The sequence below is a fragment of the Antedon bifida genome, chromosome 10 (assembly GCF_963402885.1).
Source record: "Antedon bifida chromosome 10, ecAntBifi1.1, whole genome shotgun sequence".
Classification (NCBI taxonomy): domain Eukaryota; kingdom Metazoa; phylum Echinodermata; class Crinoidea; order Comatulida; family Antedonidae; genus Antedon; species Antedon bifida.
In genome coordinates, this window is record NC_136235.1 from 14482963 (window position 1) to 14496146 (window position 13184).

Sequence of the window (13184 nt, forward strand, 5' to 3'; positions counted from 1 at the left end):
TAATACCAGAACTTTTAGATATTTTGTTTTCGATTTCGTTAATATGGGCTTTCCAGGTCAATCTACTATCTAAATAGACCCCAAGAAATTTTGTTTTATTCACTAATGGTATTTGGTAAGTGCCAAACTGGAGTTGGTTTGGGCATCCTACTAGTGGTTTGGGCGAATTCCGAAAAATCATAAAATTGCACTTCTTAAAATTTACGGAGAGCTTGTTTGCAGAAAAGTAATCAAGGATGCTGGGTATACTATCAATGGTAACTTTAAGAAGCGAGTCTAAATTTGTGTCAGTATATAGGAGGGTGGTATCGTCTGCATATAAAAGGAATGAAAGTAAATTTGAGGATCGGTAAATATCATTTATATATAGCAAGAACAGTAGAGGGCCTAACAGGGATCCTTGAGGGACTCCACATGTAATGGGTTGGAGATCGGATATGGATTGTTTAAATTTAGTGCATTGGTAACGGTTGGTCAGATAACTTTTATAAAGATTATACGCAGGGCCACGGATTCCATAATTAAATAATTTTGTCATTAGGATATCATGGTCTATTGTGTCAAATGCTTTGGAAAGATCGATAAAAAGGCCAATTGCTAATTTGTTTTTTTCAAATGCTTGTACAATCTCGTTTGTTAATTTAAGAAGTGCAATAGATGTGTTATGATCCTTACGGAAGCCAAATTGATTTTTGTATAATATGTTATTCTGCTGAAGAAATGTATATGTTCTGTCATAAATAAGACGTTCAAGAATTTTGGAGAAGATTGGCAGTACTGAAATGGGGCGGTAATTTCCAGGGTCGTGTTTATCACCGGATTTGAAGATCGGGGTAACTTTTGCTAACTTGAGACTATCGGGAAAGAAACCGTTTGATAAACATAAGTTAAAAATATAGCATAGGGGATCTGATATTTGATGAATAACTTGTTTGATAATAGATGGACTTATATCATCAATGCCAGGGGATTTGTCATTTTTGAAATTTTTAACTAAGTCGATTATCTCATCGCTGATAACAGGACTGAGAAATATAGAATTAAGGATAGGAGGGGGAAGATAAGTTTTATAGTTTACATTAGAAGTATTAATGTTTGATGCGAGATTAGGCCCAATATTTACGAAATAATTATTAAAGTGGTTGGAAATGGTAGTAGGGTCATCTGTAAGATTACCCCCGCAGTCAATTACAGATTCACCGTGATCACTCACTACACGTTTTTTAATTAAGGTGTTTATAATTTTCCAAGTACCTTTAATGTCATCTCTTTTTTGGTAAAATTGATCTTCATAATAATCCTTTTTAGCTTTTTTTATTACAGAATTTAGTTTATTTCGAAATTTTTTGTATTCAATTATATTTCTATTAGTTGGGAATTTTAGAGATTTAGAGTACAGTTTATGTTTATGTTTGACGGAAGTAATGAGTCCATTGGTCATCCAAGTCTTAAGTTTTTTATGTTTATTAACCCGATCTTCAAATGGAAAATGCTTATTAAATAACTGTTTAAATTTTGTTTCAAAGGAGGAAAATGCAGGGGTAGGATCGTCAGTTAAATAAATATCGGTCCAAGACACTCTCTCAAGTTCTTCTCTAAAGTTATTTATGGTGGTGTTATTGATCTTACGAAATGATTTTGGGGAATTTAGGCATTTGTCGTGTGAATTGGTAGAAAGTGATGTAATATTAAAAATTGGTAGGTGGTCACTAATATCGCTGTAGATCAGTCCATTAATATTAGGGAATTCAATATTGTTGGTAATTATGTTATCAATTAACGTTGAGGAGGTTTGTGTAATACGGGTGGGTCTGTGGATTAAAGGAAGGAAGAAATTACTAAATAGTAAATTGACAAAGTGTCTTGACTGATTATTGGACTGATGTTTTAAAATGTCAATATTAAAATCCCCCAATAAATAAATATGTTTGTTTTCACTGGACAAGTTGTTTAATAAGGCGTCAAACGATTCAATAAAGTTATTTGCATCTAAAGAGGGGGCCTTGTAGATGACACCAACAATAATACTTTTCCCAGATTTTCTTTCAATTTCGATAAAAAGTGATTCGTATACGGAACTATCAGATAGTAGATCGACCCTTTCTTTAAATTTAATACCATTTCGGATATAAAAGCCAACACCTCCACCAGCCCTCCCAGGTCTGTTCTTATGAATAAAGGAATAGTGTTCAATTTGTGCTAGGGGATTATCATCCTTTAACCAAGTTTCTGTAATACCAATTACATCAAAGTTATGGTTAAGGGATTTTAATAATATTTGAATGTTATTTATATTATGTAGTAAGCTTCGGGCATTGATATGGAGGGAAGAAAATATTTGTTTATGATTGTCACTTTCACTTAGACAGGCGATTTGTTCAGGTTGGTAGTATTCACAATTTGTTTGGCTGGAAGAAAAAAAATAGGAATCTGGGTTGAGATTTTGTTCATGTTTATCATATGATGAATAAGGATTAAAAATTTGATTATCTAATCGGTTTTGTTTATCATTGTTATTTCCAGTAGGTAGGTTCATTTGGTTTTGTTTACACAGACACACACAAAACTAAACAGGAAGGTCGAAACATGGAGTAGACTAGCGATGTAAACAAAAAAATTATCTTTAGAGGTCACTTTAAAATGTGAAAAATTGGAAACAGTACTCGTAGTAATAATAATAACTGAGTCATAGAGAGATTTACATTTATATTAAGTTCAACAAATCATCAAAACCGGTGTCAATGGAGTACACCAGCATTAATAGTGAGGTGAAATAAATCAATTGTTCAAGCAAGATAAAACATTGTTCGGGATACAGTAACGGGAACCAGTGCTGTAATGTAATAAAAAATAAAAAAAAAAACGTCTGTAAAGTAAAAAAGTTAGTATTTAATTTGAAGAAGTTCAGATTTTGTCAAGTTCAGTTAGTGAAGAAATAGAAATAATTACTTCCCTGTCGTTCTTGTCCACTGTTGCCGAAATTCTCCCATCTATTGACCAAACATTTTTTATTTTTGGGTGTTGTTTGGCCTTAGCAAGTAGGTTACGCTTCATCAGAGTCAGGTCCTCTTGTATTGAGATACCACATCCTTTGAGCTTCCTGCGTGCAGATATAACTTTCTTCCTACTCCTGTAGGATGTAAATTTTACAATGATGGGTCTGGGTCTGCGTGCATTTCCATTCCTGGGTCCGGTTCTATGGGACCTGTCAATATCTAGATTGGTAATATTAACTCCCAGTTTACTGCTTGCTAGGTCAAGTACGATTTGGTCTGTATCTTCTTGTTTAGTTTCAGGTATTCCAAACACTCTCAAACAATTTCGCCTTGAGTATTGTTCTAAGTCGTCAATAAGTTCACCTTGTTTTTTTATCTGCCTCTGTATTTCATCCATAAAGGAATTTTCAGACGCAATGTTGCATGACATATCAGCCATTTTATTCTCACAATCGAAAATTTGACTTTCCAGGTGGTCGAGCCTATCCATTGTTTTCGCCATGATCTTGTTTACAGACCTATTGCATCGGCGAAATTATGACTTTCGAGGGCTACGGATACTTGTTTGCTTATAAGATCAGCTATTAATGGGCCTTCGAATGCCTTCCTAACGCTGTCCTCAATAAATCTGGCTAGATCCGGACTACTTATCACGTCAGACAATGCCTTGGAATGTCTTGTTGCCTTGCCTGCGTTAGTGGCGGGAGCTTCCTTTGTGTTGGTAGCCATGAGGCTAGCTCGAATAGGCACAGAGTTGAGACTAAAAAACAGTAGTAAAAGTACCTTAAATGCTCCAAAACTTATATGTATCAGTATAATATGTTACTTAGCGACCAGATAAGCGATAAAAGTCAAATTATAACATCGGAATTAGCCTCAAACTTAAAATGAATGAAAAGCCTAGCGGAGCTCGGTAAAAAGCACGTCCGTTCGACACAAAGGCTTGTATCAGTAGATATAAAATGATTTTTGAAAAAGGTTATTTAGCCAATTGGACGGAGGAAATATTTATAGTATTTAAACGTAAAGGTACGCATGAACCAACGTATCAAGTAAAAGATTTGAGTGGTGAGGTAATTGAAGGACATTTCTATGAAAAAGAATTACAAAAAGTATCCAAATCTGATAAAGATGTATACCGCGTCGAAAAAGTAATTAAAAAACAAAAACGTGGAGGAAAGACAGAGTATTACGTTAAGTGGTTGGGTTACCCAGCGAAATTCAACAGTTGGGTTAGTGATCTAGTCAGATAAACATCATGGCTTCTCAATTTCACGTTACATTACCGAGTAATAGTTCGATGAATTATTTTCCTGAAAATGTACTTACAAGTTACACTACAAAATTATCGGAATCGATACGTCTGAGTGGAGAATGGGAAGTTGGTTTGACTGAAATTCAATATCCACATACGTGGTACAATGTGGATGATACAAACAATAAAATATGGATACGGTTAAACATCTCTCAAATAGAAACAGAAACCGTGGATTACAAAATCGAAATTACTAGCGGATATTATAGTTCAGGTTCGAAACTGGTCGATACAATAAACTCTGTTTTAAGAAAAAAGAAGTTGGACGACAACGTAAGGTTTAAATTCAATGCTGTATCCGAAAAAGTAAATGTTTCAACAGATATTCTGACATCTATAACGTCGCTCGGGGGTATGCAAACATTGTTGGGATTCGACTTGTCTTCGATTCTTATGAATTCAAATATTACAGGTGATAGACCTATTAATCTACATCATCGTGTCCCTTCATTGTATGTGTATAGCGATATAATTGAACATCAGAGAGTTGGAGATGTAAGCGCTCCTTTATTGAGAATTACGCAAACGAAAGAGAGTCATATGAGGAAAGAAGTTTCTCACGAATATGCGATGCCACATTATAAACGAGTAGTGAAAAAGGACATAGATACGATTCTAATTGATATAAGGAATGACACAGGTGAAAAAGTATCATTTCAACGTGGGAAGGTTTTGGTGAAGCTTCATTTTCGTCAGAGCAAATCATCTTTTTTCCTTTAATAATGCCTAGTGTATATGAAGATTACTATGTTAGTCAGGCTGGTGGTTCAATACCGGTTTTTCATGGATCATCTAATCAAAGAGGGTATGGATTAGGAGGAATGATGTCCGGTCTATTTAAAAAAGCTGTACCATTGTTAAAAAAGGGGGCTAAGACGTTTGGAAAACAAGCATTACGCACCGGTGCAGAAATAGTTGGAGACGCAATCAGTGGAAGAAGCATTGGTTCTGCAGCTAAACGTAGAATTACAGAAGCCGGTAAACGAATTATTTCTCAGACAGGTCGTGGTCGGGGTCGTGGTAGAGTGAATAAAAAAAGAAAACGTAATAATAACGGAGTCAGTCGAACAAGGGCTAAGAGAGCGAGAAGAACTCCCGATATATTTGATTAATCACTTTTACAATGGCGTACGTACACAAACACTCATGCGAATGTCTTAAATCCGAATTGGATTTGTTTTCTGTTCCTCCGACTCAAACTAGTATTACAAAAGGCCAATGGATTCAGTATCACCCTTTTAATAGTATTACCGATACGGGTCCTATTCAATTTAATATTCAAGGTTCAAGCGAGGAATATGTAGACTTATCGCAAACAATGTTACGCGTCAAAGCAAAAATCACCAAAGCTGATGGTGCAAATTTACAAGCAAACGATCCAGTTGGACCTACAAATTTATTACTACAATCTCTATTCAGCGAAGTTGATGTATCTTTGAACGAAAGAGTGATTACCCCCTCCAACAACACTTACGCCTATCGGGCTATGATCGAAACATTGCTAACTTATGGTGGAGATGCAAAGGAGACTCATCTTACAGGTGGATTGTTTTATAAGGATACAGCGGGGAGAATGGATGTAGTGAATCCTACCGAAAATGATGATGTAGTGAACCGTGGACTTAAAAAACGATCTGAATATGTAAGGGAGAGTAAAGTGGTTGATTTGATGGGACCAATTCATTGTGATATTTTCTTCCAGGACCGTATGATGTTAAATGGAGTCGATGTTAAAATAAAGTTACATCGTGGTAAAAATTCATTTTGTCTCATGTCTTCTGAAGCTCAAGCTAACTACAAGATCCAATTAGAAGAAGCATCTGTATACGTACGCAAGGTGAAGTTAAATCCGTCTATAGCGTTGGCTCACGCAAAGGCGTTGGAGCGCGGATCGGCGAAGTACCCCCTGCGGCGCGTCGAGGTTAAAACACTATCAATACCGCGAGGGAATTTGTCATTCACCAGAGAATCGCTGTACAACGGAAACCTACCAAAACGCTTAGTTGTTGGTTTAGTGAGCACGGACGCTTTCAATGGTACCTACGCTAAAAACCCATACAATTTTCAACATTTCAACACAAATTTCTTGGCATTATATCTAGACGGTGAACAAGTACCGTGGAAACCGTTGAAACCAAACTTTAACAATAACGGCGAAGGAAGTTACATCTTATCGTATCAAAGTTTATTTTCAGGATTGAACACTTTATTTGACGACACAGGAAATCAGATATCCAGAGAAGACTACGCCAGGGGATACACGTTGTTTGCATTCGATCTTACCCCAGATTTATCAAGTAGTGGACATTTCAATTTAATTAGACAAGGAAATATACGCCTTGAAATTCAGTTTTCAGCCGCTTTAGGTGAAACTATTAATGTAATAATTTATTCAGAATTCGATTCAATAATTGAAATTGATAAGTCTCGTAACGTAATTTTGGACTTTTAGGCATGGATACCATACAACTGTTAAGATTAGTAAACTCTGATCCATTAATTTTCGGGGTGTGTATCCTTCTGATCTATTACCAAAACGTCATAGGGGTTACCCGAGAGCTTATATAGCTAATGTTGATGATAGTAGTGAAAATGGTTCCCACTGGGTGGCTTTCTTTATGAATAATTGTAACGAAGGAGAATTTTTTGATTCTTTTGGTAACCACCCAGGTTATTACAGTCGTAACTTTGTAAGATTTCTTGACAGTTCTGCTAATGATTGGACCTTTAACGAAAGAGTGTTACAGGCACCTTTGTCGACCGTGTGTGGTCAATATTGTATCTTTTTTATTCTTCATAGTTGTAGAGGTATTGATGCGTCAACTATTATTAATATGTTTACTAACAATAGATATACTAATGATGACTATGTTAATGATTTTGTTAAACGTAGATACGATGTGAATTTTCCAGTTTATGATAAGGATTATATAAAAATCCAATTTGTGAAAATGTTAACTAACAATTTTTATTAATGTTTGTAGTGAGATTGAATGCGTATATATTTTTAAATAAAAAGTAAAACTATAAAAAAGAAGAAAACACTGCTTTATTTGTTTATTTTGTTTTATTATGTTCTAGTAAAAAATTAATAAGAAGAAAATAACATTTAGTAATTAAGCCATTTAGGTTTAGATTTTGGTGTACGTTTCTTCGGCGTAGGGGTGAATTGTCCATAATTATCTTCATCACTATCTTCTTCGACGTCCCTCTCTTTCCGTTTAGATTTTTTAGTTTCTAAAAACGGTGTAGTTCCACTAGATTTTATACGTTGTAAAAGTCGACGTCTTGTTGGATTACCGATTAAACTTTCAGGGGTATTTAACTTTGCTAGTACAGAAATAAATTCCTTCCAACCAATAGGTTCAAACCCACGTTTTTCATGTATTACATCTTTAGTTAAATCAAGAAAATTACTTCCTTTAATCAACTCCCCTTCTATGATGATTTCCCCGTAATTTGTCCAGTCTATAACACCCATATTTCGGTATCTATTTAGTCTGTCCAAAAATGTCTTGGTTTTAGATTTTAAAGATACGGGTACACTTTGCAATACCTCTTGTGTCATCGATTCTGTATCAACGTCTGTTGTTTGAATTGTTGGTTTCTCCTCTTTCTCAACAATTTTGGATTCATGGATATCGATATTCGTAGGTGACGGGTTGTTGACCGATTTTTCTTTTTGAAGAAAGCGTTGTAGTATTTGATTGTACATTGTAATTTTATCGTGGTCGCTGATATCCTGTCTCTTGAGTATATCTTGCATAGAACCATCTAAATCATTGGTGATTGCTTCATGTTTCTGTTCAAAACGTTTACTATGCATCATTGTATTGGCCAACTCCTGAGGTACCAAAACCAATTTCTTGGTGTGCTGCATTTTTATTTTAATAGTAAACTACCCAGGGTTTGAAGTACAGGTTTCAGTATAAGTCCAAGAAATCCTCCTTTTTGAAGTAGTAAGCGTTTTCGTTTAAATGAAGGGATAGACTTATTAGAAATATCACGCAAGTGCTTTCGATACCGTGACAACTTCTTCTTATGAGAGCTGGATAACGGTACTCTCCCCTTTAACACGTTCATAGCACACTCACATATTGCTGTTACTAATTGATCGTCGGCATTCTCCAATAGTGTTTTTCTCTGTCGTGGAGTACACTTAGCAAGGAAACGTATGGTTTCAGCGTTTTTCTTTATACGTTTTGACATGATGTTTGCTATTATTAGAATGAGCAGAACAAACAAAGTAATTAATACTTATACTTTAGGTACGTATGCATAATGTTTATCTAGTGAAAATATGTTTGTACGAATCCGCATCTCTTCCATAGTATTTGGTTTAAGGTCGATTAACAAATAACCATATGGTTTGCGTGTAGCATCTTCAAATGCCTCCTGTAGGAATTTGCCTTTACCAGGGTACATTTGTTTAGATAAATTTGATATTTGAGATTTATCACGTGGGTTTTTAAATAAGACTATATAATGAGCATTTAAAGTTATAGTACGAATTTCTTTTGACCCATAAAAAAAATTTTGCATTATAAATATTACCGAAATGTTTCGATGATGAGAACTTTTAGTAAATAAATTAACTACTCGTTTATCGCTGCTACATTCAGTCATTAAGTCATCTATAATCACCAAATGATTTTTACTAGAATCGAAAGCATCTAATGTTTCAACAGGTATACCCTCCATAAAACTTATGTTAGATATTGAATTACTTAGTTCAGTAAACATATGTTGATATTCACCATAGCACCATGTAATATCATCAAACGGTTTGTCAAAGTAATTATTTTGTAATAGTTGTTTTACAAATACTGATTTACCACAGGAAGTTGGACCGCTGATCACAGCCGTGAAAGGTGTTACTAAACTGCCCTCCATAATCAATGTGTTACTTTTAAAACTGAAACATTTATTATAAATACTTACATAATAAACACCTACAAGATCATTAGTTTTCGTTAACATTTTATTAGGACACACATTATTTTTAAACACCTTATTAGATTTGTAATAATACATATAAATATTTATTTCTCTTTTTACCTAAATAAAAAAAAAAAACAAAAAAAAACAAAAAACAAACTGTTATTAATTAAAATTAAACATCAAAATAAATAATTAGTAAGTGACTATTCAGTAGAATGATACCTTTTGTAAAAAAAAAAATTAAATAAATGAAAACACAAACAAAAACCTAACAACACTATTACAAAAATAATAAAAGCTATATAAATATATACATTTTTTTTCTTTTTCAAAAATATAGTTTGACATCTTTTTTTTTTTTAATTAACATTTATACATTTTATTTTATTTATTTAATACAGTAAACTCATTAAAAACGTATATTATTACATACAAAATGCTCAATTGCTAACACAAATTTTTACACATTTTTTTTTTTTTTGATGAACAAATTTACAATTTTTTTTTTTTTTTTTTAAATTGTTTACATTTTTTTTTAAGTTTAAAAAGTTTACACATTTTTTTTTTTATGTTCAAAAAATGTTTACACAATTTTTTTTATGTTCTAAAATGTTTACACATTTTTTTTTTTTATGTTAAAAAAAATGTTTACACAAAAAAAAATGTGTGCTGAAAAACAACTTAGGAAATTTGTTAAGAAACGTACAGATACTTACATTACATAACCATATGGAACTGTTCTAAAATCATCGATTATTATTCTTTTGTTATACACGATACGATAATCTTTACTACTTTCTTCCGTTACAATTTTTCGTTCTTTTGCTTTCCTCGTTATTCTGTTGGGATCAAATGTGGTTAACTTTTGGGGACCAACCCCACGTACCATTTCACTCACTGTTTTAAAATTAATTAATTTTGAATTTTGATAGTTTAAGGTAAAACCCTTTACCTTACAGACCGTTGTACCTGTGTCTAAGCTGTAAGCATAATTTTTTGGTCCCCCGGAAACAAAAGTGGAGATATAAGTGGTGGTCGCCATTCTCCAGGTTTAGATGTAAATACACAAGAATCGGTGTCGTAGTACAGCACACGGTCTTGCAACTTTTCCAATAAGTCGTAGAGCTTTAGCCTTGCTGTAGCAGTAGTAAATGCCGCAATAACAACATTCACTTTCTTGTTAACCTTTACAAATTGTTGTTCGTCTTCATATTTCATTTCTGCTAAATCATCATTTATAAAGTTCACATCATGCACAATAACCTTTGGGTCCGAAATCTTATCATAAATGTCATTTGGTTCAGATGTAAATAAAGTTCTTGTCAAATTTTCCCTCTGTCCAAATTTTCCCCAGAAGGAATTTAGCATAAGTTTTGCCAATGATCGTAGACCAGCATTGTAGGCAATAGAGTCCTTATCGAGTTTAATATTTTCATTTGTTTCATAATCTTTAATGTACTTATCTTTCTGCTCATCCGTTACACACCATTCAGGCCATCCAGAAGCTTCTTGTTTTAATTTAAGAAAAGTGTTAATATATCCAGAGAAAAGTCCGGAAGAAGGATCATCTGAGTTGTACTCACACTTCTGTTTAAAATTCCATGCAGCAGTAACATTCCTAATTATATAGCCAACTTCAACAGCTTTCTCTAACTCCGTTGATACCCATGTACCCGTCAGACATCTTTCATTTTCATCATGTCACACGAATAAAAAGTTATAATAATGCAATATTATAGTTTATCAGTTATTAGACATTTTGCAATGTAGTTTTTCAGTATGCAGCCTCCGAGAATTGATTTTGTTCTTATTTTTTCTCGAGTCTGTCTAATTACCGAAAACAACCGAAAATAACCGAAAACAACCAAAAACAACCCAAAACAAAACTAGAGGGTACTCCGAGAGTACAAACCTCCGCCTATTGTAAAATTCCCCTACATAAAATGACCCCGGAAGATATATTTTTTTTTTCATTTTTTTTATTAGTTTTAAGTGTAAATAGGCTAACTGCACACTGCAAAGTGACATTTACTTACAAAATATATAAATTTCGTTTTTAGTCTTAGATTTTCAAAAACAAAGCATGATTTTACCTAATTTTGCGTTTTCGTCACTGAAGTTAATACTGAAGTGATTAAGGATAAAAACGTTACTCGACTACGGTAATTTTACTGAATAGATTTTATTGTGAATCCTTTATCGTGAGCTTGGTTTAGGTATACTTTTCCCTAATATTATCAATATTCTTAAACATATCATTTTTGTATTATTATCTTTGACAATCTATAATTAAATTGATCATGATTAACCATAGTGAATTTACTTTCTATACTATGGCATTGAGTAACGTGTTCACAATTATTGTGAGGAGTAAATGTGTTGGTTTCTGGATCAAAAATCGAAAGACTAAAATTAAAATATTTTTATAGATTCTGTAAGTAAATGCGATGTTATCATTGATCGATTTTTAGTTGTATTTTGCACACTACCATTTCGTAGGGTCTTCCTTGGCTTTTGCGCACGCGGTCTTCTCTCTGTCATGGTCTTAGCTCTAGAAACACCCATCAGTAGAGGGCGACATTAAATATTCATATATAAAAATTTGTTTTCGGTATTTAGATTATTTTATTTTGTTTTCGATTTGTTTTCGGTTTCTTTTCGGTTGTTTTTGGTTGTTTTCGGTTATTTTCGGTTGTTTTCGGTAATTATACTGACCGCTTTTGCTCACCTACATTTACAATGATACAAAAATGGAATATTCCTATTCAACGACACCAACTGGAAACGTATTATTGTTATTAACCGATCCATAGTGGCCATAATAATATCTAGCATAATTTTGACATTTATGCTAGGCATAATTTAAGAAAATCTAGAATAATCTGGCATAATTAAAAAAAAACCAATTCTCTGAAGCATATTTACAACGATCTAGCATTTTTTCTATCATATTTTCAAAGAAATCTAGCATAATTTTGCCCGAATCTAGCATAATTCGGCCAATAACCATAGGTTCAAACATTGTTTTATTGAACCAAATCACATCAAATACAAAGTTGCAACAATGTGAACTCTGATTAATGATTATCCTTTAGACGGAAATTTTGAAGGCTTCGGTATGTTGGTCTAGTGGTATGATTCTCGCTTCGGGTGCGAGAGGTCCCGGGTTCAACTCCCGGACGAGCCCGTTGTGTACGTATCCTTATTGTTTTGTTAAAAGAGAACAGAATTGTAACAAAGTATTTTTTCATTCTAACAGCGTCTGCAACTAACGGAATAGAAGTAAGTCGAGTTGTAAACGACTCTTATCTTCCTAATTTTAAGTATTTCATTGTCTTTTCCATCTTATTATCTTTGTTAACGTTTTATACTGTAGGCCTACATAACCTTACCGCTGAGTTTGCCACTGTTTGGGAGAAGTTTGTAATTTCTGTCTAAACAGTAACTGGAGGCAGGTCAAGTTGTCTATCTGGACTGTCTTACTTCAAAGCACCTACATAGATGGGCGTGGTGTGTAGGCTCTTCTCGATATAATTGGCTCGTTGGTCTAGTGGTATGATTCTCGCTTCGGGTGCGAGAGGTCCCGGGTTCAACTCCCGGACGAGCCCTTTTTTGTTTCGTTAAAATTGACCATTAATTGTACCAAAGTGTTTTTCTCTTACACTGATTGCATCATATGTCTTAGTAATAATTTCAAATGAAGTCAAGAAATATTTATTAAACAGAGATGATAAAAAAGGAGTTTGTGAGCAAAGTCTTGGTCACTTCTAACAATCCCACTCCTTAAATTGGTTCCTTGGCTTGGCGATATATAACAATGGCAGTCAATGTTAGCATTTGAAGATTAACCAAGCAACTGAACCAAGCACTCAATATTGTCATCTATGACCACGTAATAATGTATGGCCGGCAGCAGTTCAATGTATGAGAAA

At 33.8% G+C, this 13184-nt stretch overlaps 1 protein-coding gene and 2 non-coding genes across 3 annotated transcripts; all 3 read left to right on the top strand.

Moving 5' to 3' along the window:
• Positions 1 to 5434: 5434 nt before the first annotated feature.
• LOC144853488 (uncharacterized protein F54H12.2-like) lies at positions 5435 to 6763 on the top strand. The gene has a single exon (XM_078711184.1). The coding sequence runs from the start codon at positions 5435 to 5437 to the stop codon at positions 6761 to 6763; it is 1329 nt and encodes a 442-aa protein (XP_078567310.1).
• A 5598-nt stretch (positions 6764 to 12361) lies between these two features.
• Positions 12362 to 12439, top strand: Trnap-cgg (transfer RNA proline (anticodon CGG)). Its single transcript has one exon. It is a non-coding gene; the product is annotated as a tRNA-Pro (tRNA).
• A 349-nt stretch (positions 12440 to 12788) lies between these two features.
• Positions 12789 to 12860, top strand: Trnap-cgg (transfer RNA proline (anticodon CGG)). Its single transcript has one exon. It is a non-coding gene; the product is annotated as a tRNA-Pro (tRNA).
• The last annotated feature ends 324 nt before the right edge of the window (positions 12861 to 13184 follow it).

Bases quoted from the DNA above. Each gene is read 5' to 3' on its own strand.
- LOC144853488 (XM_078711184.1), top strand. From the start codon at position 5,435: ATGGCGTACGTACACAAACACTCATGCGAATGTCTTAAATCCGAATTG.